At 39.2% G+C, this 26,510-nt stretch overlaps 1 protein-coding gene across 6 annotated transcripts in view; it reads left to right on the forward strand.

Annotated features, from left to right (window-relative positions):
• LOC124119867 (carbamoyl-phosphate synthase [ammonia], mitochondrial-like) overlaps positions 1-25,597 on the forward strand; it is a 95,622-nt gene extending 70,025 nt beyond the window's left edge. For 4 of the 6 annotated variants that reach the window (XM_046482530.2, XM_046482533.2, XM_046482531.2 and 1 more), the window contains 6 exons: positions 4,339-4,509; positions 13,334-13,408; positions 15,064-15,228; positions 15,543-15,655; positions 19,999-20,128; positions 23,715-25,597. In XM_046482530.2, coding sequence (XP_046338486.2) covers positions 4,339-4,509; positions 13,334-13,408; positions 15,064-15,228; positions 15,543-15,655; positions 19,999-20,128; positions 23,715-23,813 — 753 coding nt within the window. In that variant the 3' untranslated portion in view covers positions 23,814-25,597. Of the gene's footprint in view, positions 1-4,338; positions 4,510-13,333; positions 13,409-15,063; positions 15,229-15,542; positions 15,656-19,998; positions 20,129-23,714 lie in introns of those variants that run through there. The other 2 variants (XR_006858717.2, XR_006858718.2) reach the window with 2 other exon arrangements.
• The last annotated feature ends 913 nt before the right edge of the window (positions 25,598-26,510 follow it).

Below are 26,510 nucleotides of genomic sequence, written 5' to 3' on the forward strand. Positions count from 1 at the left end.
TGGAAAATCTCACCTGAAGACGAGGTTTACTGTACTTCATCAAATCCAACACTCATTTCTTCAAGAAACAAAGCCAACAACATCATCCAAAAGGCAAAAGTGTTCCACGTAAGACAATCAGTCATTGAGAACAGGATCAACTCAAAATAACTGATCGCCATCACTATGCACTTTACAGAGTCACATGACATGGCAAAATATTTTGCCACATTTTTCTTAGAAAAAAATTGATCATAAGGATCTAATCGGTATGCACAGCCGTCTGCTACAACACACGATACACCTTTTACAGACATCCCCATGCCATGTTTTCAGGAAACAAGCTTTGGAGAAATAAAAAAATATTGTAAGGGTTGAATCATGCAAATCTTTTGAGCTCGATCCTTTACATACATATACTCTTCAAAAAAAGAAACTTGACATAGATGTTAAAGCACTTTTTGCCAAATATCTAAAATAATTACATTAAATGAGAACCAAATAAGTCAAACAGAAATATGATGTGTCTATAATTCGCGAAAACACATGCAAAGCACATAAACGTAGCATTTGGGGATCAATTTTACAGCTTCATCCAAACGCAACCGCCTGTAAAAAACGTGCAGCACAGGATCCTGCATTTAGGCATGCGGGCCCCCCTGCTGAATGGGTATAAAAATCCAGATCAACGGCTGTTCAACAGTCCTTATAACGGCAGTAGAGGCGGTGACAGAATGCTAAGACTGAATGCAGCTCAACGGAACAACGCCATTGGGAGATTACAAGCTGGAGCAACTCAGCAAGAAGTGGCCAGGCACTTTGACGTATCCAGACAGACAATCTCCGCACTGTGGACCCGATACAACAACACCACCAGAGTTGACGACAGACCAAGGTCAGGAAGACCAAGGTTGACAACCCAAGCACAAGATCGATACATCCGGCTGCGACACCTCCGAGACCGCACTACCACAGCCACGTCTACAACCACACAGATCCCTGGGGTACGCAGAATATCAGATCAGACGGTACGCAACAGACTGAGGGAGGCTGGATTTTTGCACGAAGACCTGTTCCAGGTTGTCCCATTTGGGGGCGGGAGTGTCATGGTATGGGCCGGAATTCATCACGGTGGTAGGACGCCTCTCGTGCATTGACAGGTGTGCGTTACAGAGATTTGATCCTATAGCCTTACGTTCTTCCTCACCTCAACGTTCATTGTGGACAGTTCCAGCAGGACAACGCTCGACCGCATATTGCACGTGTTCGTCGGGACTTCTTACAGCACAACAACATCCAGACATTACCTTGGCCAGCCCGGTCACCAGATTTGTCCCCGATTGAGCTTCTGTGGGACGATTTGGATCGACGCGTTCGCAGAAGGAATCCACCGCCCCAAACACTTCCGGCGCTTCTTGGTGCACTTCAGCATGAATGGCAGCACATCAAACAGCGTGTTATTGACAACTTGATTGCATCTATTGGTCGTCGGTGTCAAGCGGTGACTGATGCACGTGGTGGGCACAACCGATACTGACATTTTCTGTACCCCTGTGACATTAACTGTATCGTGTACGTGTGTCTGTCTAGGTGACACGATTAATGTTTTGAACATTGTGTACATTGATCTTGAAACAGTGTTTCAATTATGGTTTCTGTGTCCTATTTTGAAACAATCGCATTATATTACATTTTGAAATTCAGTGTCAAGTTTCTTTTTTTGAAGAGTATAGATTTACACCTGTTGTGTCTAATCAATGGAACGGTACCTTCTTCCTTCAAAGAAACCTTAAGAAAGCATCGCTTGTTCAATCTGTATTCAAGAACTATTGTCCTGCATCAAACCTGGCTTTATTTCAAAAGTCCTTGAGGAGATAGTTAACACTTTGTAAACAACAAGTTAAATGAAGAACTCAAGTCGGCCCTACAAAAGAAACACAGCACTGAAACAGAACTACTTAAAGTTTCTTATGACGTTTTTCGTTCAAGGGATCATCAATAAATAGTTCTAGGTTTGCTGTTGGGTTTATCTGCAGCGTTTGACACTGTAGGCCATGACATCCTTCTCTCTTGATTAGAAAGTGCTCTCAAAATAACAGGTTTCCCAAAAAATATGGCCCCGCTCATATCTAAGTGAGGATTAAACATAAAAGAATGCATGCATACAGCGCCAGTCCGTCAAAACCTTCACTGGATTCTTGTAAAACAGCCCATCGAGTTCCAAATTTATCACTCATGCAGCAATAAATAACACTACCTAATAAGTCTCATCTTCAGATATCAGCAGTCGGGACCAGCCGACTCACAGCAACTTAATGTACCACAGACCAATGCAAAGATCAGGGCTTTCTCTGTACTCACTACCAGAGTTCTTAAGTCCTTGTACTACTGAGCAGCTCGCCAAGCTGGAAGTTAGGCGATGTACAAATATATTATCATTATTATTTATTATTAAAACCACAATATGGGCCTGGTCAAATTCACACTTGGACAGATTTACAGTCATATTTGACTGTGATAAACGCTCAAAAAAGGCAGAGTTACTCTTTAGATGATCGTGTCACACAATCGAATGGTTGATAATGTCAGCAATGCAAGTCTCTGTATCTTGTAAGCCAGAAAGTTAGCCGGTGCTTGTTTGAACCCAAATGGGCATTACCGTGTACTAATACAGGTCATCTGGTGAGGCAAATGCAGAAATCTTCCTGACAAACTTTGCTTGACCAATTCTGTCAATACAGTCATCAATTCTTGAGATTGGATATGAGCCCATTTTCTATAATGAGTTCACTAATTTCAGGTCGATATGGCCAAAGTACAGATATTGTTCAATAAGTATGTCAGCTTCCATGTTTGTTTTCCACGGTCTGGGGTTTGTACAATATGATCAGTTTCCTAGACTATCTTGTCCATCATATAACGACCAGGGTATCTAGCCCTTAAAGGTTGACAATACTGATGTCTCACAAGCGGTTCCTTACATTTGACGGCGTTGTTACAGGTAAACCTTTTGGGGATTCGAATATGGATGAGGTCGGAAACAAGTTTAGCACTTTATCTCAGGAATGCGACATAAACCCGGGGCCCTGACGAACTCAGAACGCTCAACTGACAAAGAGGTTACAGCCTGTTACAGCCGAAAGGCTGAAGAGTCCCAGTGTTATCGTTCGATTTAACATTATTATTATTCCGCCGACTTTTGTACCAGAGCCAGCATAATATTCACTGGCTCGATTTTGTTCAAATTTTGTATGTGTATCCAGATACTTCAGTACCAGATACCACACAAATTCCAAGGCCGTAGGCCTAAAGACCAGATAACGGAAAAACAAGCAATTTTTAAAGCTATATTTTGCCCTATTGCTTCGCAACCGCATGTCCGATTACTTTCAAACTTTGGATGTGTCTGATGCTTTGGGTGCTTGACAATTTTTGTTTTTTGACTGTGGTCATTGGTTACATGGTTTGGCAGCCATATTGGATTCAAGGTTTTCACAGTGTCTTTGGGGTACCTGTCTTCAAATCCCTTCTTCTCTGAATCCATTGCATGAAATGCTTTCAAACTTTCTGAGAGTTGCCTCCATACATAACACATCAAACTCTGTTAGCCGATTTTGGATATCTTATATAGCGACGGACCTATTGGATTTTTTCACCGGAATTTTACTTTAAAGATCATATCTTGAAAGGTTCTCCACAGAAACTATTGAAAGTTTACATGAAGTTAGTGTGCCATATGCATCTTTTTGTTTGTTCATGGTTGCATGCTAAAAGTAACACCGCTTGGTGGTAATATTTGATTAATATTTGGGACACCCCTGGAACACGCCAATTTCGTAGTGGCGATTTACGGTGACCATATTTTTACGGAGTTGGTACAAGAAAACCCTTTGAGGATTCGAACATGTTCGAGGTCGGAAATGGGGTAAGAACAGACTTGGACACCCCGGCAAACGCCAATTTCTTAATCAAGATATTTCTTAATCCCGCCCGCGACCCAATTTATGTATTAAACTTTTGCGTTGCAGATAGCGTAGGATTGGTTGTTAAAATCTTACAAACTTGCAACCTAAAGAACGATGCACCTTTTTAGCCAAATGTGCAAAAAGATTTTGCCTGACGCGGTTATGTTGTGCGTTACTTCCGTTTCTGTATTGTGAGTTATATTCAAACGTTAATCCAAAACCCTTTACTGTGATATTCTTACAAATGAACAACGACATACAATTTATGTGTATATTTATTATCTTAATCCTCAAAATACAACACTGTCAAAGCTTATATGATACACCGCGCCCATGTTCTCTTATGGGGATGCATGTTGCCTTCATTTTCTGATTATTGGTATCTTACTTTCAGGTCATAGAACTGAATCTGAGAGCATCTCGTTCTTTTCCCTTTGTTTCGAAGACGATTGGGACAGATTTCATAGAAATAGGAACCAAAGTCATGCTTAATAAGCCGATAAATTTGGAAAAGCTACCAACTCTGAGCACCCCACGACTACCTACAACGTATGTAGGAATAAAGGTAAGTGCAGTGGAGTTCCACACAGTGTGTAATAGCGGTGGGCAAGGGTGAGGTCATCTTACACTCGGATGATCCCAGCACATTTGTTGACAGTGTGGTTCAGAAGGTATTGTAAATACTGTGTGGAGATTTATGATTTATGTAATCCTTGTCTGCCACGGGCTGAAAATGGCAGCTTATGGCTAAAACAGATGTTCATGGACAGGCATGTGTGATACAAACGTCTTAACCTTATACTTGACCTGTATCAACGTCACAGACATACCTTTGTTAGACGGTTTACCGGATGATTCAGCGTGCATCGAGTCTGTGGTATGCAGGCCAGCGATCGAACCACTGATTGAAGTATTTTAACTAATGCGTGATACCTACGAGCTTGGTTCCAATTAGAAAAAATCATGTATACTTTGGTGAAAGTTAAAAATCACCAATTGTCGTGTGCTATCAACTATTGTTTGGCCTGGCGCAGACTCGAATATTAGCAGGGCAAATTTCTGCAACGTAAAACAACCTTTATGAACGCATGTTTAAGTTAATTTGTTATTTGCTCGTTAATTGTTTTATATTTCGAAAGTACATAGTTAATTATAAACAGCATGTGCGTAGAACTTTTTGTATCTAATATTGTACATTGTATGTTGTGGTTTGATATCCTACTGAATTTATCAAGTTGTTTCGAAATGTGTAAATTTCGTCTTACTGGTTGAACTGTTATGTATAATACTTAACATTTTGAGCACATGATATTATACTTGTATATGAATGGAAAAAAGTGAAGTATGTAACATGCATTTCTCAATTTCAAAAGGTTTGTGACACCAATTTGTGGGTATTTGAGTATTTAGTTTAAATAGGTCAAATGGGTTGATATGTTATGATTTTGGGGGCATTCAGCTATAAATGGTAGTGGGACGGCTCAGTTTTTAAATGTAATACACCTATCGAATGTGATGTAGTAGTCGAAAGTCAGTCTCAAGCTATACAAGTCTCCCAGATCAGACGTTCAAACCATGGGCAATGGAACAGTAGAGAAGATGAAGTCACTGCATGACGTTGTCAGTAGAATGCGCAACCTCAAATAGAGAAAACAAAATTGGACTTAAACTATTCTGTCCCAGCCAGCTGACTTCCAAAGCTTGGCTGCCCCACAGGTTGTAGTTGTTCCTCATCTCATGACAAGTCCTCAAATAATATCATCCTATGTAAGCATCAATGATCAATGACATATCAATAATGTCATATATGAGGCCAGTATGTTAACTGGAAAACGAATCTGCCCGGATCAAGCATCAGTACTATCAACATTTTGCTTGACTCTAAAATCTGGAGACATGGCTTTTCCTCTTGTATACTGCAGTCCAATACTTCATAGAAGATCCGTACAAAGAGAGATACATTTTACTGGGGCTAGTAAATGTACCACCAAATCCCTGTCTCAAGTATTAACCATATTCCTTAGTACAATCCAGGAAAGATTTACTATTCACAGCAGTTCAGTTATAAGTAAGGATAAGAAAATATGGATGAACAACTTCTTTATTACAATCTTATCCTTACTTAGTACTCCAACCTCTAAATGCCTATCAAAGAAGTTCAGTTATGTCAAAACATTTGATTTTTCAACTTTTACGCTACTAACCTACTCGACAAACGTAATTACAAACTTCATTCCTTGATCCATGGGACATTTGTCTCTATGCTTGTTGTCAGTTAATAGAGATATCTCTATCTTTAAATGGTTCAGGACAATTTGTCAAAATGAAAGTAAATATCATCTGCAGTTTACCGAGATCACAATATGTGAGATGCCGGACTTCTTGGTTAATTTCTATGTGATATTTGAAATGGCGATAAGACATTTAGACAAAAAGTAAGCTAGGCATGCCCATGGGCACCGATTGTAAACCCATCCTACCTTATCAGTTTTTAATGCAGGCCTGCAGGATATACCCCCCCCCCCCCCCCTCGTGATTACATTCTCAACCAAGCCCTGGGATTCGAGCAATTGATACGACTCTTGATCAAACTTGCTCTATCAGAATTACATTCAAGGCCATGAGTAAAGCTTTCCAAACTCTCTTATATACTACACAACAAAAGTTCCTGTGACACTGAATAAGATTAAATGCAAAGTTATGTTTTTTACTAAATCTGAAACAATTCCGGTTTGCAACAGATAAAAGACTCAAGTGTTCAAATGGTTTAATTTGCCATACTGATTTCAGAAAATGCGTGATTTCATTAAAAAAAACCCCATGAACATGCCAAAATGTCAATTCACAAATCAATAGCGTGTGTGTCCAGCACTGGTTGCGATGCAAGCAACACATCTCATGGAATGGACCAGGCATCGCACAAAGTCCTGTGGGATATCTGTCCATATCTGCTGGAGCATGTTTCGAAGTTCCTGGAGTGTCTGTGGAACACGTGGTTGACGTCGAAGGCGCCGATCCATCTCATCCTACATGTGCTCGATTGGTGAGAGATCAGGGGAGCGTAATGCCATGACAACGCAAAACGGAAGGACAACAGGGCCGATGATCTCGTCGCGGTAGCGCTGTCCATTGAGATTTCCCTCTACCACTATCAAACGGGTCCTCTGTCTTGCTGTAATCCCACCCCATACCATAACGCTGCCACCCCTGAACCGATCTTCTTCCATGACACAATGATTGACGTAACGTTCACCTCGACGTCGGTACACTCGAATCCGTCCATCGCTGTGGCTGGGGTGAAAACGAGACTCGTCAGTGAATAGAACTTGTACCCTCTGCATGGCTGTCCAGCGTAGATGCTGTCTGCACCACTGAGGCGACGACGTACGGTTTGTGAAGATATTGGTCGAAGGCCAGGGTTGCTTCTTGCAGTCACTGTTGCTGGATGGAAACGATTTCGTAGGTGTGTTGTTCGAATCCAGTTGTCTTGTCGATTATTAGTTCCGCGTGGCCTGCCACTCCGAGGATGGTCTCTGACTGCATTCGTCTGTTGCCAACGTTGCCATAAACACCAAATGGTGTTTCTGTTGACGTTAACTTGTCTTGCAACATCACGTTGACTCAATCCTGCTTCAAGCATACCAATCGCTCGTAGACGCTCATTTTCGGACAGGCGTGGCATTTCGTAATGTTGAATAATTGCGTAAATTATTGTTTTTCTGAGTGGTTGTTGTCAGCACGATGCTAAACAATGAATATGGAATCCAGTTAACGCACATGTTTTTATACCCATTCTTGGGTAGTGAAATGCAAAGGGCTTGCATAAAAGTCAACTTTTGCATGGAATGCATGCTTTTCTGTAGCAGTTGCGTTTTTGTGACTTGATTCCATACAAGTACTACAATATTGAAAACCAAACTTTACTTGTTTGAAAAATACACTTAAATATTGGTGTCACAGGAACTTTTGTTGTTGAGTATAGTAGACATGTGGAAGACATGTCCCAATTTGATGCATCATTATGTCTGATGCAATTCCCTTTTTTGACTTGTACTTTTATGTTCTTGTGTTATTTCAGGTGAACAACTGACCCTGCCTTTGCATGTGTTTGTGCCACTGGTGGGGCAGGATATGCTCAGCTTTTTGCGATTATCTGGTATCATCACTATTTGATAGTGATTATTAAACACATGGGCATGATATAGTCGAAATTGGACAATGGCCTCTGCTTTTGCAAATTCGGAATCTTTTAGACTTTACAATAAAAAAATGAACAGATTGTACAATAGCAAAATTAATATCAGTAGATGCATGGGTGAGTGGATAATTTGACATAAACGGGTACCATAGTCTAATTTAAAGCCAATGGTTTTAAGATTTTAAGTTGTGGTGATACGTTTAGTGAAACCATATACAGCATTTCTGACTGAATATTATCTGGTAAATAATTCCACATTCGCACTGTATCAGATAAAAATGATTTATAATAGTTACTTGTTACAGCATTTACACTCTGTATCTGTGTGAAGAAGATGGGAACAAGATGATATCGATATCCAGGTGCCAACTTGTTAAACCATTTTGTAAAATGTTTTTAATTTATGGGATTGTCGTCTTTTAGATAAGGGGGTAAAGTTTGTTATTAATACTGTTAGGTCCGGATGTCTTGGTGGTATCAACTGAAAGTAAAACATCTTGAATTTCCCCTGGGGTAAGGATAATGTGGCCTAACGTATTTGGACAATCAGTACTTACAGCTCACCGCGATTTGACGGGAATTCGACTGTCGATTGTTCAGAGAAATAGTAGTATAAAATATTCGCTTTACACACATCTTCATCATAAATCAGACCCGTGAAGATCCGGGGTAGAATAGGTCTTCAGCAACCCATGCTTGCCGTAACAGGCGACTATGCTTGTCGTAAGAGGCGACTAACGGGATCGGGTGGTCAGGCTCGCTGACTTGGTTGATGCATGTCATCGATCCCAATTGCGTGGATCGATGCTCATGATATCAATCACAGGATTGTCTGGTCCAGACTCGATTATTTACAGACCGCCGTCATATAGCTGGAATATTGCTGAGTGCGGCGTAAAACAACAAACCAACCAACCAACATTCATCATAAATCGTAACTTTATAGATAATGGCAGGAATAAAAGTAGTTTGATTTTCAGTTTTTTAAAAAGTGCTTTACCAAACTCCACCAAGTTTTAGAACCTCGGAAATTATTAATTCGTTGATCTTTTATGGCAGTTATTTTGTTTTGCAATTCTAAGAGAGGTGACAACTTGATTTCGTAATTGTCTAAAAGTATTCCAATCCCAGGGATAGTTTCAATGTTTTACAATTATATGTTTACTATTGTGTTTACACATAAGACGACGGATCTTATTGTTCATCCCAGGATTGTCCTCTTTTCTTACCTTAATGATAAACTTTTACAAAGTATTGAGGTGAATTTTATAACTGCATTAACGCAACTGCGTTTAAGTAGCTCACTCCAGACATTACCTTTGAAATCTGCTGATAACCCATCAACATAAATAAGATTATACTTCTTTATTTTTATATGGAAAACATTTGGCTTAGGTATGTTAATTCCTACGTACACTGGACAATGGTCCCTACAAATAGCGTCAAGTACACCGGAGATAGTTACAATACTAAAACGGAATACAAAGATCAGATCCAGTAGCGTACTAGAGTGGTAAGTTATTCTAGTTGGCTCACAGATTATCTGTTATACCATATGTCGATTGTAAACATTCAACTCTTTGTTCATTTACTGCCAGAAAAATCAGTGTTGACCTCTCCTATTATGATTGTATCATGATTGAGGTCTATAGCATTACCTATTGATTTGTAAAGGAGATCCCATATAAAAAAACTTCAGAACTAATACATACTGTTTTTGGAAATGACCACAATTCCAATTATTGTCAACTGGTCCATGCTTTTAACGTAAAAACCATTCCTGACGTATATAGCGACGCCACCACCTCTGGTGGTGCGGTCAAGTCTAAACGGTAAGTGATAACCAGGAATAGAGACTTGTCTATCCGGAATGCCAGGATGTAACCACGTTCTGTAATTCAGATAATACCATAGTATTGCAACTCAACAACTATGAACTTCGACTTAACCTTGAGACAACATACGTTTAATTGACTATGTATAGATCTGGTACTCCAAGTGTACCTGGTTTTGGGTGAACGGAATTTTGCAATTGTTACATGTTAAAGGTACAATTCGGTTCCAAAGGTACCGTTAAAGAAAGTATATTTTCTAGTTTTAGAATTGTTAAAATGAAGGGTGTGCCAATCCTGTTCAAACGAACATCTTTATCTTGCCATTAGTTCCCCGACAAAGAATTCTTTACTCTTTGTGATGCCCATACATAGCCAAATCCAAGTCGAAACAACAAATACTATAATTTTGAAACCCAATTATTTTTTGCCATTATTTGCTGCTTGTAAAAGCATATTATAACACTTTTTTGTGATATCTTTGTTTTGGCATACGCAATAATCTAATCCAAAATTTTATGGAACGTTTAAATGCAAAGATATACAAAGGGTATCTGCCATATTCACCCAATACTGTGCAATTAGGTGTTGAGATCTTCACTCCAAGAAAGTGTTTACATGCAAACATGTTAATGATTTCCATATTTGCTACACTATCAACCCCCAAACTTCAGACCCACACAGTAAAATAGGCATTATTTTAGTATCAAATATCCTAGAACATAACTCAAAATGAATTGGTTTAAATCTATGTAATATCCTTAATATGCCCAATAAAACTTTTCAAGCCTGAGTAGCCGCACTTTTGGTATGCTTATCTCAAGATAATGTTTTACTGAAAGTTATACCCAAATACTTATAGAATGGCACGCACTCGAGACATTTCCCTCTGTAATAGCATGAAATATACAAGCCGCACCTGGCTTATGAATGTTAATCAATTTATGTATTTGTACGACTTCATAGCACAAGTTGTAGATAACGGCAAGGAAATTAGAGCTGTGTTTTGCGATATCAGTAAAGCGTTCGATAAAGTTTGGCACAAGGGGATCATACACAAACTTAACTCACCTGGCATCAAGGGGTAATTATTAAGATGGTTCAAAAGGTATTTGGAAAACAGAGTTTAGAAGGTAATTATTCACGGTTACAGTTCTAATGTAAGGCCAGTGACGGCCAATACCACAAGGATTAGTATTGAGGCCTTTATTTTTCCTTATTTATATAAATGAATTTGTGGAAGTCATTCACAGTAATATCAGACTTTTTGCAGATGGCACGTCAAAATATGTTGGTTGGTTTGTTGTTTAACGCCTCACTCAGCAATATTCCAGCTATATGACGGCGGTCTGTAAATAATCGAGTCTGGACCAGACAATCCAGTGATTAATATCATGAGCAGAGTAGAATTTCTACTTGGGCAGACAGTTGAACTGGCAAGTTAAATGTAATCCAAACAAGACCGAATCCATCCAGTTCGCATGTAAAGTAACACCTATGAATGAACCAAAACTAAAATGAGTGACAATATTATCAAGGAAATTCAATCCCATAGACATTTAGGAATTAGTCTCCAATACGAGTGCTCTTTGGGTAAACTACCAGTGAACTAGTTAAAAAAGTTAGTCATTTGATAAACTGTCTCAGAAGTTTTAAATATCATTTAAATAGGAAAACATTAGAAACTATGAACATATCATTTATGTGCTAGGATGTGCTTAGAACAATATGTGGGGTGGTTCGTGGTACTAGGCACTGCAAAATATATACGGAAACAAATTTTAAGCCTCTTAGTGAAAGAAGACATTAAACCAAATTAACTACTTTTTACAAAATGGTCAAAAATTTTGCACCAAGCTATGTTTGTGATTTCGTCTCGTCCCGACTAAAGTATCAGAAACAAATGACTACAGCCTTCGAAATAGTTCTAAATTACAGACTCCAAATGGCAGAATAGCAACATATGCAAAATCGTTTCTTCATGATACAGTCATACTCTAAAATTCCCTGCCTACTGCAAATACTGAAGCCAGTACATTTAAAGATGTTAAAAGAATGATAAAAGGTGATGAAAAGCATTGCAACAAACATTGATTCAAACTATGGCTCGAGGTTCAACCAAACTGTGCATTGTCCACTAAGACTTGGCTGTAGTGATCTCTGTGCTGACGGATTTAAAATGTTTATATCAGCTAATCTAAATTGTTCTCGTGGCTACCACCCTGAAGATGCACTTTACTATATCTTTACCTGTACCAACTACACCAGCAAAAGAAAAGAAAATGCATTATTACTCCAAAGGTTATGGTCTAAAATCTATTCTTTATGGAAATGCAAATGCTACAGCAAAGATTAATTTAGAAATACTGAAATCACTTAATACTTTCAAACCAATCTCTGGCAGTATTCCAAACTTTGTTTAAATGCAAACTATCGTTTAATCTCTCATATGACTTAGATCGTTTTAGCGCGTTCAGAGTCGACAACTGTGCTTTATGCAAAATAATTACTTTATTACTTACCCTTGACTGTACAATATAATTGATGATATTGTATGACAACTGGAGCGGTATTGACATAAGTCTTTACTTGTTTAGCAATTCAGCTCAACACATTCTGTGAAATACATTTATTTAAAGCAGTATGACGGCATGGCAACTCCAGTTTCTACACAAGCAGTTCTTCACATGCTGAGGGAAGGGATACTAAGGCGTCTTGGGTGTTCTGTCTCGAGGCGTTCTATCCACCTTTTTTTCTATTATTCGTCGATAAGTTCTACCTGCTCCTAGATTCTATCTTTCCCGAGGCCCTTGAGGGTATGGCAGCACTGCTGACGTGATTCCCTACAGGTTTGTCCCTCTGGTGTCTTACGTCTGGGGGCGGTCGGGTAGCCTAGTGGTTAAAGCGTTAGCTCGTCACGCCGAAGACTCGGGTTCGATTCTCGACATGGGTACAATGTGTGAAGCCCATTTCTAGTGTCCCCCGGCGTGATATTGCTGGAATATTGCTAAAAGCGGCGTAAAACCATACTCACTCACTCACTCTTACGTCTGCCATGTGCTCTTTTATTCTTTCCCCAAGTGTTCATTCTGTCTCTCCTACATACACCACCCCTGGACACTTTCTACATATCCATATATTCCATGCTTCACATCCTTGCCACTCTTGAGCCCTGTACTTTTCGTTGTCCCTAATAGATGTTACACTTAAGGGGCCATCACAGGGCACATCAGGCAACATTTCTTTGAACATGAACATGTCTGTCTTCCATTCTCTCTTGCCGTCATGATGGGAATGAATACGAAAGAAGCTTTTATTTATGTTTCAAAAATTTCATGCAAACGAGTTGTTGATCCCAGGCGCCAATGTTCTCCTGGCCACGGCTAAAAGACGCTGATCCTCTGCTGAAGTGTGAGATGGCATCAACTGGAGAGGTACGTACAGACTTTTTTAGCTGAAGTGTAAGATGGCATCAACTAGGTGCGTGGGTGAGTGGGTGAGTGGGTCAGTGAGCTAACAGTTAACCTCACTGGCAATATTGCGTTGACTGCTCCCCTTGTGTCTTATTTCTTATCCTACATGTATAAGTATTGTATATGCAACATGTACAGCAGGTCATATGTAACATGTAATTCCGCTATTTGTTATTTATTAATGTTTCAGGCATTAAATTATATTATTTTTAATTAAATTAAAGATATGTTAATTTCCATGAGATTTTTTGTTAATTTTTTGGCGGTGTTCAGAAACCGACTTGGGCCTTTATTGTATGTAAAACATGATTTTAAAGCACAAGTGCTGCACATTATCTTGATGATCTTTTGTTAAAGGGGAAGTGTACACGCAAAAATCACTTTCTTTCTTTTTCTAAACAAAACGCAATTTTAGAATTAGTTAGTATCTGTGTTTGAAAATATACACTCATTTTTTCTCACAGTGAAAGTAGGAAGCTCACAATAGTGTTAAAATGATATGCCGTTATGAGGCCTTCGTTTTACGAGCAAAATAGGCCTGAGTTATCCCCCTTAGATTATGACGTAATTGGTGCTAATTCAACTGGGTCCCTGTCTATTCTCAACGCAAAAGATATCAAGGACCAGTTTTTATGTAAAACAACATGGTCTACGACACACTCCGGCGCAGTGGTGACTCAGTATAACACAATTCTGGCTGGCATCTGAGACGCTAAAATCACAAAACTGTACCTACACCACGTGAAGCGGCTCTAACAAAGCATGATGACGTCATAATGTTTATCAATTGGCACCAATGACGTCATATTGCAAGGGGCATAAGCCATGGTGTTTTTGTTATGGAAATAGAACACTTAGTAAATGTGAAAAATATAAATCGTTTTAATGCAAAAAATATGTTAATTAAATATGATGTTTTTATATTTTTGTCTATGACACTTCTATGTTAACACTTTTAATGTGGAAAAAGTACAAGAAAAATTGGTTCATTTCCGTGTGAACTTGCCCTTTAAGTCAATTCTAATCTGTTGTATCAGATTAAAGTTTGTTGAGACACGATCACTAGCCATGGCTACCGGTTTGGGGTGTATCACTACCTAGATGGCAGCTACCTCCTCTGAGGCGTGATTTTCTATCGCTGGGTATACAGGATGTATATAACCATACGACAGCGTCGTTGCCTAGGCAAACCTTCAAAGATTAGAGTCACTTGCAGGCCGCGCCTACAGTCAACTAGTAACGCAACAGGTGGTGTGATAAGTCTGTTAAAACTGCTTAGACTTAAAATTGCTATCTCTTTAGATTTAATTCAATCTGTAATCAGTGTATTAGAATTAACAAGTTGCTATAAGTGCTGCAATCTTCTTACCTGTTAGAGGTGCTCACGCTGTATGAGTCTAGCTGCTAATTGGTTACGTCAAACCTTAATACTTGTTGTAGTATTGTTCACTGACTTTATTCAGTTGTATGATCTTGGTGATCTTCAAAGAGTATTGCTCAGTTACCTTGGAATTAGGGTCGAACGATGATTGTTATAAGACAGGAATGTCAAACCCTCCCTTTTCAGGTATTTTCACATCATAACGAGTTTGACGATGTCATGTTCATGTTCTCAGGTAGCGTGTTTTGGTAGCACCAAGTATACTGCATTTCTCAAAGCTCTTATGTCTGCTGGATTCCGCGTTCCTAAGGAGGGCAGCGGTGTCTTGTTAGGAATGCAGAAATCATTCCTTCCCCACTTCCTTCCAATTGGGAAGAGGCTATCATTGTTTGGTTATCAGGTAGGTCTTCCAACACAGACAGTAGTCATGGTTAGGTTAGAATTTGTGAACATGGTAGTTTCGGACCATCCAAGGCAGAGATGCCCCTGGTCATATACTCTCATTGATAAACTCAAATCACACAATTCTTAGCTGTGCCGTATTTCGTGCAGGATAACAGCCTCATTGCCGGGGTGATCGATGTTCTATTTGGCGAGTACAGAGTAGAGACACTACCTTTGATGAGTCAATAAACTTCCTTCTTTTTTAGTTTAATATATTTGCCAATAGTAGTCGTACTTAGATGACATAATGATTCTTATTTCTATTATTAGATGTATGCGACAGAGAAAACAGCTTCTTACCTGAACACGCACTACATCCCCACAGAAGTAGTCAACTGGCCGCCACCGTCAAATAGCAGGACGGACCACCCAACAGCAACACGGTAACACACCTGGCAGTGGGGTACGACATTGCGTCATGATAAGGGTATATCGATTACAAATACCATGTTGGGAGGAGGTTTGGAGGGAGTCGGGGTAGGGGTGTAAAACGATTTGAATGCAGTGACGGATGATAAATTCAACTCTTCCGCGTGTTCTGGTTTATACCCTTTAGCCCTTAATTCTATGTACTATCGATCAGAATGAGGTAGTAATGGTGGTGGTGGTGATGGTAGTAGTAGTGGTAGTGGTGGTGGTAGTGGTAATTTGGTTTAAGGCGAACTTGGGGGCCATAGTAACAATTTACTGAAGTAGGATTCGTAAAACGACAATGAAATCATTTTGAAAGTATAGCTTTTCAAATGGTTTTAAACCGAAAGCAAAATTTATGAAGTAATATCGACCCCAACTAAAACGCCGGGAGACAACCACCTGTTGGCAGATTGAACTCAACCTGCGCTACACAATGTTAAAATGAACACACGATCAATGTGTCAATGTGCACAGAAGTTTAATTCGAACCCTACAATCTGGAACTTTCTAACTTTCAAGTCAAGATTGCCAAGATCATCACGCGAGAAGTGTGATAGTGTCAGCGCGGATCCGAGTGGTCAAGTGGCTGAGCAAGGTACAGTGAACATAAAACAAGAAATTGGAAGCAGCACTAGTTCTTCACAAGGCTCAGAGTGATATGTGTCATGTCTTGAGAAGACAGTTGTTAGCAGAAGAAAAGACATATGAAAAACAAGATGAAAAGCTTAAATAAGCAAAAAGCTGTTTTGTTTTATATAGAACATTAGACGGTGAAATAAGTGATGTTCTAAATCTACACAACAAAAGATCCAGCCTTGCAAACATTGTCAATGACTCTGAGTGCATAACAACAACCCAATCAATCAGTGAGACACTAGCCTGGTTTAAGAGGGAGCGAGCTAACTCAGGGGTGAATAAATGCAAGACGTCGACTGCTTACATATCGAAATTGAACAGCTTGAGAAGTAACACAATGTCATGAAGGGAGAAATTGGAGATGCACACAGTGAAACTGCTATGACTCTGTGTGGGAAAGTATGTAAGGCTGTAGAACAGTAACGTTCAGCCAAAAGAAATGACGTTAAAACCATGATATGTGAGAATCAGTTAGATATGAAGTAAATTAGAAAAAGTAGCGAAATCTGGATTTGAGAAACGTCACATTGTCCTTAGAACTACAGTGAACAAAATCAAGAGCAAGATGGATGACAGATGTATGGATATTTCATGAATATCAGACGAATGACAGCTTGGGATTCCTACAATGAAATAAGAAGTGTCTCTCTTTAACCAAAGATTATCGTCACTAGAAACAGATATGAACACAATAGAAGCCCATTGCATGTTATGTTCAAAGATTGGTGATGTCAGAAAAAAGATTACTGCCGTTGAGAGAGATTGCAGAAAGTCTAGAGTTTCCACATAGGCAAATATCACATACATGTACCTATATTAACATACCTTAAACCATAGTTGTTTAACTGAAGATACAAAACTTAAATCCAAATCAAACACAGACTCCAAGCGTCAACAGAAATAAGGGCGGTCGGGTAGCCTATTGGTTAAAGCGTTCGCTCGTCACGCAGAAGACCCGGGTTCGATTCCCGACATGGGTACAATGTGTGAAGCCCATTTCTGGTGTTCCCCCGCCGTGATATTGCTGGAATATTGCTAAAAGCGGCGTAAAACCATACTCTCTCACTCACTCAACAGAAATAACCTAGTACATACAACTGTTTTGGGTATTACTGAACCGGTTATTACTGCAACACGCATTAAGGAAGCTAGTGACCTGTAGTAAACATTGTTGACTTTCCCTGACATCACAACGAGAACTGTAGCTGAATACACCCGAGATCACAGCGGTAACTGTAGCTGTACAAACCCCCGATATCACGAGAGATGTAATTTTCAGCCACCTCCTGACATATCAACCAAAGATACAATGTCTCTGACAAATGTTGCCCCTATGCCGAAAGTTGCGATGTTAAATCATTTTTGAAGGAGTTATGTTGATATCAATGGTCCGAGAAGTTAAGTTGCCGATTCTAAACAGCGCCTGTACTTGTGGCACCAATCAAGGTCAAGTGTTGCCTTATCTTAATGCATGTTTTTTAGAACACTGCGTTGATACATTTACAATAAGTGATTATCAGCTTCAGACCTCCAACCTCGCATTCTTGGACTTCCTGAAAGCTGGCTTTTTTGGTATTGTTACAAAATTGCCTACTTCAAGTGATGCTCGTAGACCCTCTAAGAGTGGTTGAACTGCACTTCTATGTCACAAACGACTTCAGCTCTTTAAGTAATACGTCACATAGTTTGAGGATATCTACTCTGAATTGTAACAAAATGGCTGTGTGATATACCTAGGCAATATGAATGCCAAAATAAAAGAACCAAAATATCAAATGCAAATGGATTATAGAACCTCTTTGGTAGAACTCTTCGTGATACATCACTTGCAAAAACATCAGGGAATATGAAGGATTATTGTACAGGTCCAGTTTTCACGTTTCAAGCAGAGGCCCAAGAAACACCAATAGACCACATCCCTGTACCATATGAATTACTTAAGCTGGTCATCAGTGTAAGAGAGGACAACCCTTTCAATACATTTGACCACCATCCTGTGTTTTGCTGCTTGAACATCAAAACTGACACCAAAGAAACACATGAAACATCATTTTCGAGAAAGCAGTGTAAGGGACTACACTTATGCGGAATCTTACAGCCTTTGGGGAAAGAGATACCCCCAACTTAATGTTATAACAAAGCCATTGAAGGTATGTAGTGAGCAATAGAATGAATGTCTAAATGTTTCAATATACAAAAGGAATATCAAAGACAAAACCTCAGCGGATTCAAAGAGAGATGTGACTCTTTCACATGTCATCTTAAAGGTATTCGAAATGGTAATGTGTAGAAGAATTCCAATATTTCATAACTGCAAATCAATGCGTATTTCAGAAAAGCTTTTCATTTTTCCATGCTTCCTTTATCCTTCAAGAAACAGATCAACACTACTTAGAGAGGGGGTCACACAGCGACGGTGGTTTTCCTAGACATTTGATAGTGTTTGGCACTCCTCTGGATTTCTTTGGAAACTTAAAGAACTAAACAAAACTACTTCATTATTGAGGATATTTAGCAACATGTACTCTAAAATGAAAAGCTGTGTTAATGCCAACAACTCCCGGCCTGATTGGTTCAACCTTGAGAGAGATGTGCTCCATGCCAAACTGCTTGGTCTATATCAATGACATTCTCATGAATCTGTCAACAGCAAAGAAAGGTTCCATGGTTCTTGATCTACATATATAAGCACCATCGATCAAGCTGCTGTGTTCCATCAAAGGTTAAGATAACTGAAGTGGTCATTTCCTTCACTATACCACGTCCAAGGGACACAACCATGCATAGCTAATTGCGGCCACCTGTGCCCCTAAATGCCCAGAGACGTCCTTAACAGGTAAATCTACATTGCATAACACCCCCCCAGAGTGAGAAAGGCTTTGGGAACAGAATTTACATGGATGTCACATTATCTGGAAACACCCAGTGCCTTATTGAGCTGTCCTTATTAAGCAGTTGTTGCAATGAATTACTATATCTCCTTTCTCTGATTTCTTCATACACTCAATATTACTGATTTTGTTTTGGCACGGGTTAAAGCAATACAGATACGAGATTTCAATTTCAAGAGATGTAATGATAACCTAGTTGGTTGAAGTTTCCTAAAAGAATTGACATTTTTATGGTCACCATCAACAGATCCCCTACTGCTTACAGATAGAGGTTAGTTAAAGGCCAAACTCAGCTTAAACATACCACAGACCAACAAACACTGGCCATGTGCTAGAAAACCGAGCATCAAGATAACTTCTATACAACTTGTGCTGAAAACTAACCTTGGCTATTTAATATACACACAACTTCAAAAACATAATAGCCGAGAAAAGCCCAAGTGGATCTTTAATATGAGGTAAGGAAATATGAGAATCCTCCTTTTCGTTGCATTCCAACCAAATGCAAACATGTTTTCCTCTCTTCACGAGCAGACATAAAAAAACAGCACACACGAAGAAGGTGGATAAGAGGTCCAGCGAGTTATGAAAATCCTTCACTCCCTAAAATAGCCTTGCTCCAAAGAGTACGAAAAGTACCGATCTATTAAATTGTTGTGAAAACTGTCCTCCAAACATTATGAACATTTTGGAGTTAGAGACAGGTTATTTTTGCTTCGACATATGGTTGTTTTCACTAATATGTTATATTATGCTTGCATATTCACATTTAATTCACATTTCAGATTAATTGAAAATGGCGAGATAGACTTGGTGATCAACCTTCCTAACAATCACACGACATATAACACAGAGAATTATCTCATCAGACGTGCTGCCATTGACCACGCCGTACCTCTTATTACCAACTTTGAGGTAGGTTTTGTCACATAATGGAGATTGATATTTACTGGGTACACATCCAAACAGTCAACTCTGTGATAGAAAAGACAATACACGCTAACTGGCCATAACGTATCTGTTTTTAAGTTGTTAAGTATCAGGAACAAGTATATGCTACTGGGAGTATACTCGCAGAACCAGTATTCAGTCGCTTAAGAAAAAATACAGCACTATGCCAGAACAAGGCATAATTATATTGCCATCGTTCTTATCTAAAATCCTGTTAATTTACGTGAATTAGGCTACATAACACAAGACGATTGCTTCCCCTCGTTTTGTTAGCTCGGCTGCTTTGGACACTTTGTCGCTTGTTTTGGTCATCATTAACTTGGGTGTCTGTTGGTGACCGAGCTTATATCGACATGTGCTCCACACCTGTCTTAAAGTTTGATGACGGTACTCACAATATATTAATGATGGTATGACTTAATGAAACTAAGCCAATTAGCTTTAAGGCGATTCTTAATAACAACCGTTAAATGTACATCATATTTACAAACATGTTTGCATGTCTTATGTTTTCAAGTATTTCAGGGGGCACGGGTGGCCAATTCGCCTGAGGCGCCGCGCAGAGTTTGAATCCAGGATCGCCCCGATTATGTTTCTAGGGTTGTCAGCACCATATCCGTGCTCGTGGGTTTCAACGAAGACCTGCATCACTTCGGGCTTTCCTCCCACATTAAGCTGGCACGCCGTGATATAACTGGAATACTGTTAAAAGAGGCGTTAAACCCAACTCACTCACTAAAGTATTTTAAACGCAACTTGTGTTTCTTTTGCTCTTCAGTATATATGTCAAATGTATTGATCAACATTTCCTATAAATTGTGGTGTCACACGTTTGCTTATTGTTTTCTGTATTAATAACGGATATGATGAATACTAGTCCACTTCTCATACTTCAGTTTAGGTTCACTTGCAGCTATCGTATCAGACCACCATTGATTCAACCGTATCTATCCTATGATTACACAATACTATTTAGAAAGTGATCATATGTAACAAATGTTATATTTTGGATTACACTTTCTTAGTAAAGTATAGATTCTTTTTTGGGTTGAGTGCCATCTGGGATTCGAACCCACATGCCCAGAGTGAGCCACCTAATCGCCAGCACACAAAGCCAGCGATCTAACCCACTCAGCCACCGAGGCTTCCACAAAACGGAAGTCCACTACCTGGTAGTTCATAGCTTTAGGCCATGGGAGGCGTGCCAATAACACTTGTCAGAGGGGTACAACAAGTATGTGATCAAGACTACTAGTTGTCGGACTTTCCTAACTACAAGAAGCCTGTGGCATTCCAAAGTGGATTTACTGAAGGTACAAAGTACTAAGAGGTGTTCGTGGGTTCCTTTACTGTGAAGTAAGATTTGTTCACCATGATCTTACTATTGACCGATCTGTCGATATAATGCATATCTAAGTTGTAACTTAGTTCAGAAATCATACAGATTCAAATACTTAACACCTCTAGTGAGAAACCCAGTATGTTCTACTGCCCATTGAGGGTCTAACAGCACACCAAAGTCCATATAGAGACTTTGAAAGACAAATGTACACGAAAGTTGTTACGAAATATCTGTGATACACGTAGCATTTAGCGATCAAACGAAGGCGTAACTGATGAATTCCTGTGTCCCTATGTGGACAACAACACAAGCTGAAACAACAACACCTTATTTCTAGGGGAGGCCACTCTAGTATTTTGAAGAATATCGTTTTAGCCCTCTAATCAGTTTAATGCCATATCAGGTTCAAAAATGAAATTGACACTAACTGTGATTATGTTATTCTGCATATTGCAAATACATTTGATAAAGAAACATGCAGACATTGTTTAATGTTGGACCAAAATGACATTTCAAACTGGGCACCATGGTGGTTATGTACAACGTGGAATCAGAATTCTTTTTTCCTCAATCATAGGATATAAATGACCCATTACTATATTATGGTGCATATGATTTCATTAATACTGTTGACAAGGAATATAGAATGAACACCTATGTGATGGTCTGTTTCGAAAAGAAAAATACACAGTAAGTTTGAACTTGTTATGTCTAAAGTTATCAAGTGACTCACTTACATGTATCTACCGGTGTAGACCTAGAGTCACACCTTTCGCGATTGGCATCTATTAGTATAACTTTTGCAGCTAACAAGGGTAGGTGATCAAGCTGCTTAAATGTGAAGAATTCATTTGAAATATTTTGCTACGATGGCTGGTCAAAATGTTCTAAGGCTGACTAACATTCAACTATGGCTATAACAAAGTGAAAAGGTCAATGTAGTACATTGTTTGAGGAGTTCATTGCAAGATTATTTAGTCTGTTGAGCCCCTTTGTATATTAGTGATAGCCAGTTGAACGTGATAGGGGTCCAAATGGACACAAGAGTGGAGAGGAACGAGCATCAAGCAGTCATCAAGGTTTTTACTTTAGAGAAAAGTACTCCCCTAGAACTTCATGACCGCATGTCACAAGTGTATGGGAATAAGTGCCCTAGCTATTCCACTGTTAAACGTTGGGCAGCTATGTTTAAGGCTGGGAGAAGAAGCCTTGATGATGACCCTAGGTCTGGACGCCCCTCAACTTCCATCAATGAAGATTCATCAAAGGTGATAGAAAAACTTACACTGTCAGATAGACGTATTACTATTGCTAAACTTGAGGAAGACACAGGTCTAAGCCATGGATCCATTGAAACTATTATTCATGAACATTTACAGATGAATAAGATATCTGCTCATTTAGAGCTAATTGAGAAGGATTTCTTCATTTCAAAATGAGATTAGTAACGGGTGAAGAAACATGGGTTAACCACTATGATCCCGAGTCAAAACGTCAGTCCAATAAATGGTACCATTCCACTTCTCCGGTACCAAAGAAATTCAAGCCTTCAAGACCAGTGAAGAAAGTTATGGCCACTGTATTCTGGGATGTAAAGGATGTGATCCCTATTGATTACTTAGAAAAACAAAAGACGATTACTGGTGCCTAATATGCTGATTTGCTTCATCGTCTGAGATATTATAATCAAGAAACGCGGTAAGGAATGCTGACTGATGTAGTTCTACTACTTCATGACAATGCCTCTTCTGACGCCGCTTGACCTGCAAAGGCTGCTGTTCGACAATATGGGTTCGAAGAGCTTCCTAACCTCCATACTCGCTAGATGATTTCAACCTGTTTCCTAAACTGAAAGAACACATTCGTGGAAAGTGCTATGACGACAACGATGAGCTCAAAGCTTTTGTGAATGGTTTTTTTAGGGTGGCTTCAGAAAACTTCTTCCTGACTGGAATTGAAAAGCTTCTCTATCGATTTGAGAAGTTTGTATTGAACAACATGGCGACTATGTTGAAAAATAATATTAAAAACACTTTCACAATTGTTGGTTTTGTTTTTTAGACTTAGAGCTTTTTGACCAGCCCGCGTGCCAGTGCTTCGGCTCAATGCGTTTATACATAACCTACCTCCTGATCTCCAAACAAATTAACAAACAAATACGCATGTTTTGCATATTGGTCAACATTTACAGTGTTTCTTTTGTTTCAGGTTGCAAAACTACTCGTTGAATCACTGGACTATGTTGGGAACATCACGGCCAGCAGCCTATTTGACTACAGAAAAAATGATTCCAAGCCCAAAGAATGACCAACAAGGAAGACCACATATAAGAAAAGGACACCATGCACATGTTTTCCTTTTCCTTATGTTAGTGTATCTTCAACTACAGGAATTTCAGTTAAATACTGCTCCTCTTCCCGACTTCCCTCTTCACCATCATTTGTTTCTGCAAGTCATTTTAGGTACTGTGGTAATTGAGCAATTTCTGTGAATGTGAGACAAGCTTACAATATATATGAGAGACTTCATATCAGATATACCTCCTTTATACCCCTGGAGGATATTTGGGCATATGATTTGGTTCCATTTAATTTTAAATTGAAGAAGAATGCTTATGTACTCATATCTTTGGTATCGAAAATTGCTTATGTACACATGTCGTTTTGTCGAAATGCTTATATACACATAACTTGAGCATACTCCCTCACGACTGCAATGTGCTGGCACTTCATGTTTGAGACTGAAGGACATGGATATTACACTAGAAAGGAATATAACTTACTTAATAAGATGGCCAGGGGTATGGTGTTTTTTTAAAAGTCTCAATGAAGTATCACACCCGAAATGGTGAATTAGGTGTCATAGGTGCTTATGATCTTCTTATGCTAGCTTGAGACATGTCATCTTCTAGGCTGCATTTCTACCCCTCTGCCTGAGCAGTCTATGTGAGAGATACAACCCTCTGATGTGCCCAGGTGATTTACCACCACAACCTAGGTTTAGGATCTACACCAGTAAATGTTGCCTCTAATCATGTCTACTCTGCTTTACCTTGTAACTGATATGAACTACTTGTGATAAACACTACATGCATATGTATATACCTAAGGCACGTGCATTGTAGTGATTAATATGAGGCGTTTGTATGAAATGGGCTGCTTCAATGTTTATGCATTATGCAAAGAACATTCCAGTTAAATCCCTACATTAGTTTAACCAGATGTTACGAGCTGAAAGCTGTAGTAGTTTGGTAAGTCATATATAACATGATGCTGCTGCAAAACAATTAATGTCCGATCAGTAATTTTAATAGAAATCTTTATATACTCACCACCAAAAGAGTGAGCGAGTTTGGTTTTACGCCGCTTATAGCAATATTCCAGCAATATCACGGCGTGGGACACCAGAAAGGGGCTTCACACATTGTACCCATGTCGGGATTCGAACCCGGGTCTTCGGCGTGACGAGCGAACGCTTTAACCACTAGGCTACCCGACCGCCCCTACCACCAATAGAAGCGCGAATACCATACATGTTGGTTAGTATATGATGAACTGCTCATATTCAAGAGCTATTAGATTGTTTCGATTCACATAAGAACATACTGATGTGTTATGCGAACCGACTGTCATGATCGCATCACGTGTGACGTCATAGATCCATGCACCATTTGTGTGGTGCAGGATTAGGGTATAAAGTTTAGAAATCAAGTGCATCTCTTCTTAACGTACATACTTCTCTATGTTTCTATGGTTCGCGTTTCTTTTGGTGGTGAGTATATATTTGTATGACGCACGTCATGCCTTGCTAAACATGAAAGAACATACGCGACAATATCCATGAAAATGTCCTGTTGTTATCCCGTACATAAATATCCCGCATGTGTCGCATCACTTGATTAGGAAAGTAGATATGTATCTTCTTAAAAAGTCTAAAGTGAATTATTTGTGTATAATTAGGGAATCTGGAATGCGACAAAAGAGACGTTTGTCGTCGTGCTTCCTATTGTATTGATACACTGTGACAGTTATGTATTCATGGCTCTCCTGAGAGTGTATAAGTATTCCACCTGGAATAAATCATTTACTTGCTCTCGGGGTTGTCATTTGTATCAGGAACGCAAGACGATGTTGTTCATACACATAACGACACCCAAAGGTTCAAGTGATAATTACTTGAATTCAAACACAGTGAAATAAATGCAAACTGTTTAATGCTGAAAACATTTCGATCCTGGATTAACCTTTCGCTACATTCAACTATCATAAACTATATTGTAATGACACAGTAAAGTTGTTGGATGTCGGACTGCTTTAAAAATGAGAGTTTATTATATATTATAATGCGCACTATATTGTTAAAAAGCAGATTGACATAACGTATGAAATCATACCAACTGAGTGAGCTTAAGGTTATTATTTACTATCCGGCATAAAACCAACGACAAGCATTGGTAATGCATGGCTGATATGTTTATCCTTATAAGAACATAGATATGATCACCTTAAAGAAAAACCCACCTCTTTCCAAGGTGTAAACAAAGGGAGGAGGTTTAACTCAAAATACGACCCATGCGAGGACTTGACTTTATTTCTTAGTATAACAGCATATAAAACACAACGAAATTTGGCAATAAATTAATAGATTTTTAGCTCAACCGACTGAAATTAAAGTCAGCATATGTCATGGCCTGCTTGTCCGGCGTCCGTAGTCGTCGTCAGTAAACATCTTCTCATCAGGATCTGATGGTGGAATTATCTGATGGTGGAATGTATGATTGGTCCTTATGATGAAATCATAGTTTGGTCAAACCATCACATTTTCCTGACATGCAAAACACAGAAATTCCTGCGAATACCGTACCTTTATTACATCGACACCAATAATTCTGTATTTTGGCTGTCACGACACAATAAAAACCTTTAGATTTTCGACAGAAGTCCTCTACACTAAACGGACACAGTCCTCATCTTCAAACTATGACAGCAAATATTTAAGTTTCTG

This window comes from Haliotis rufescens, unplaced genomic scaffold (assembly GCF_023055435.1).
Source record: "Haliotis rufescens isolate VD_foot unplaced genomic scaffold, xgHalRufe1.0.p SCAF_4, whole genome shotgun sequence".
NCBI classification, from domain to species: domain Eukaryota; kingdom Metazoa; phylum Mollusca; class Gastropoda; order Lepetellida; family Haliotidae; genus Haliotis; species Haliotis rufescens.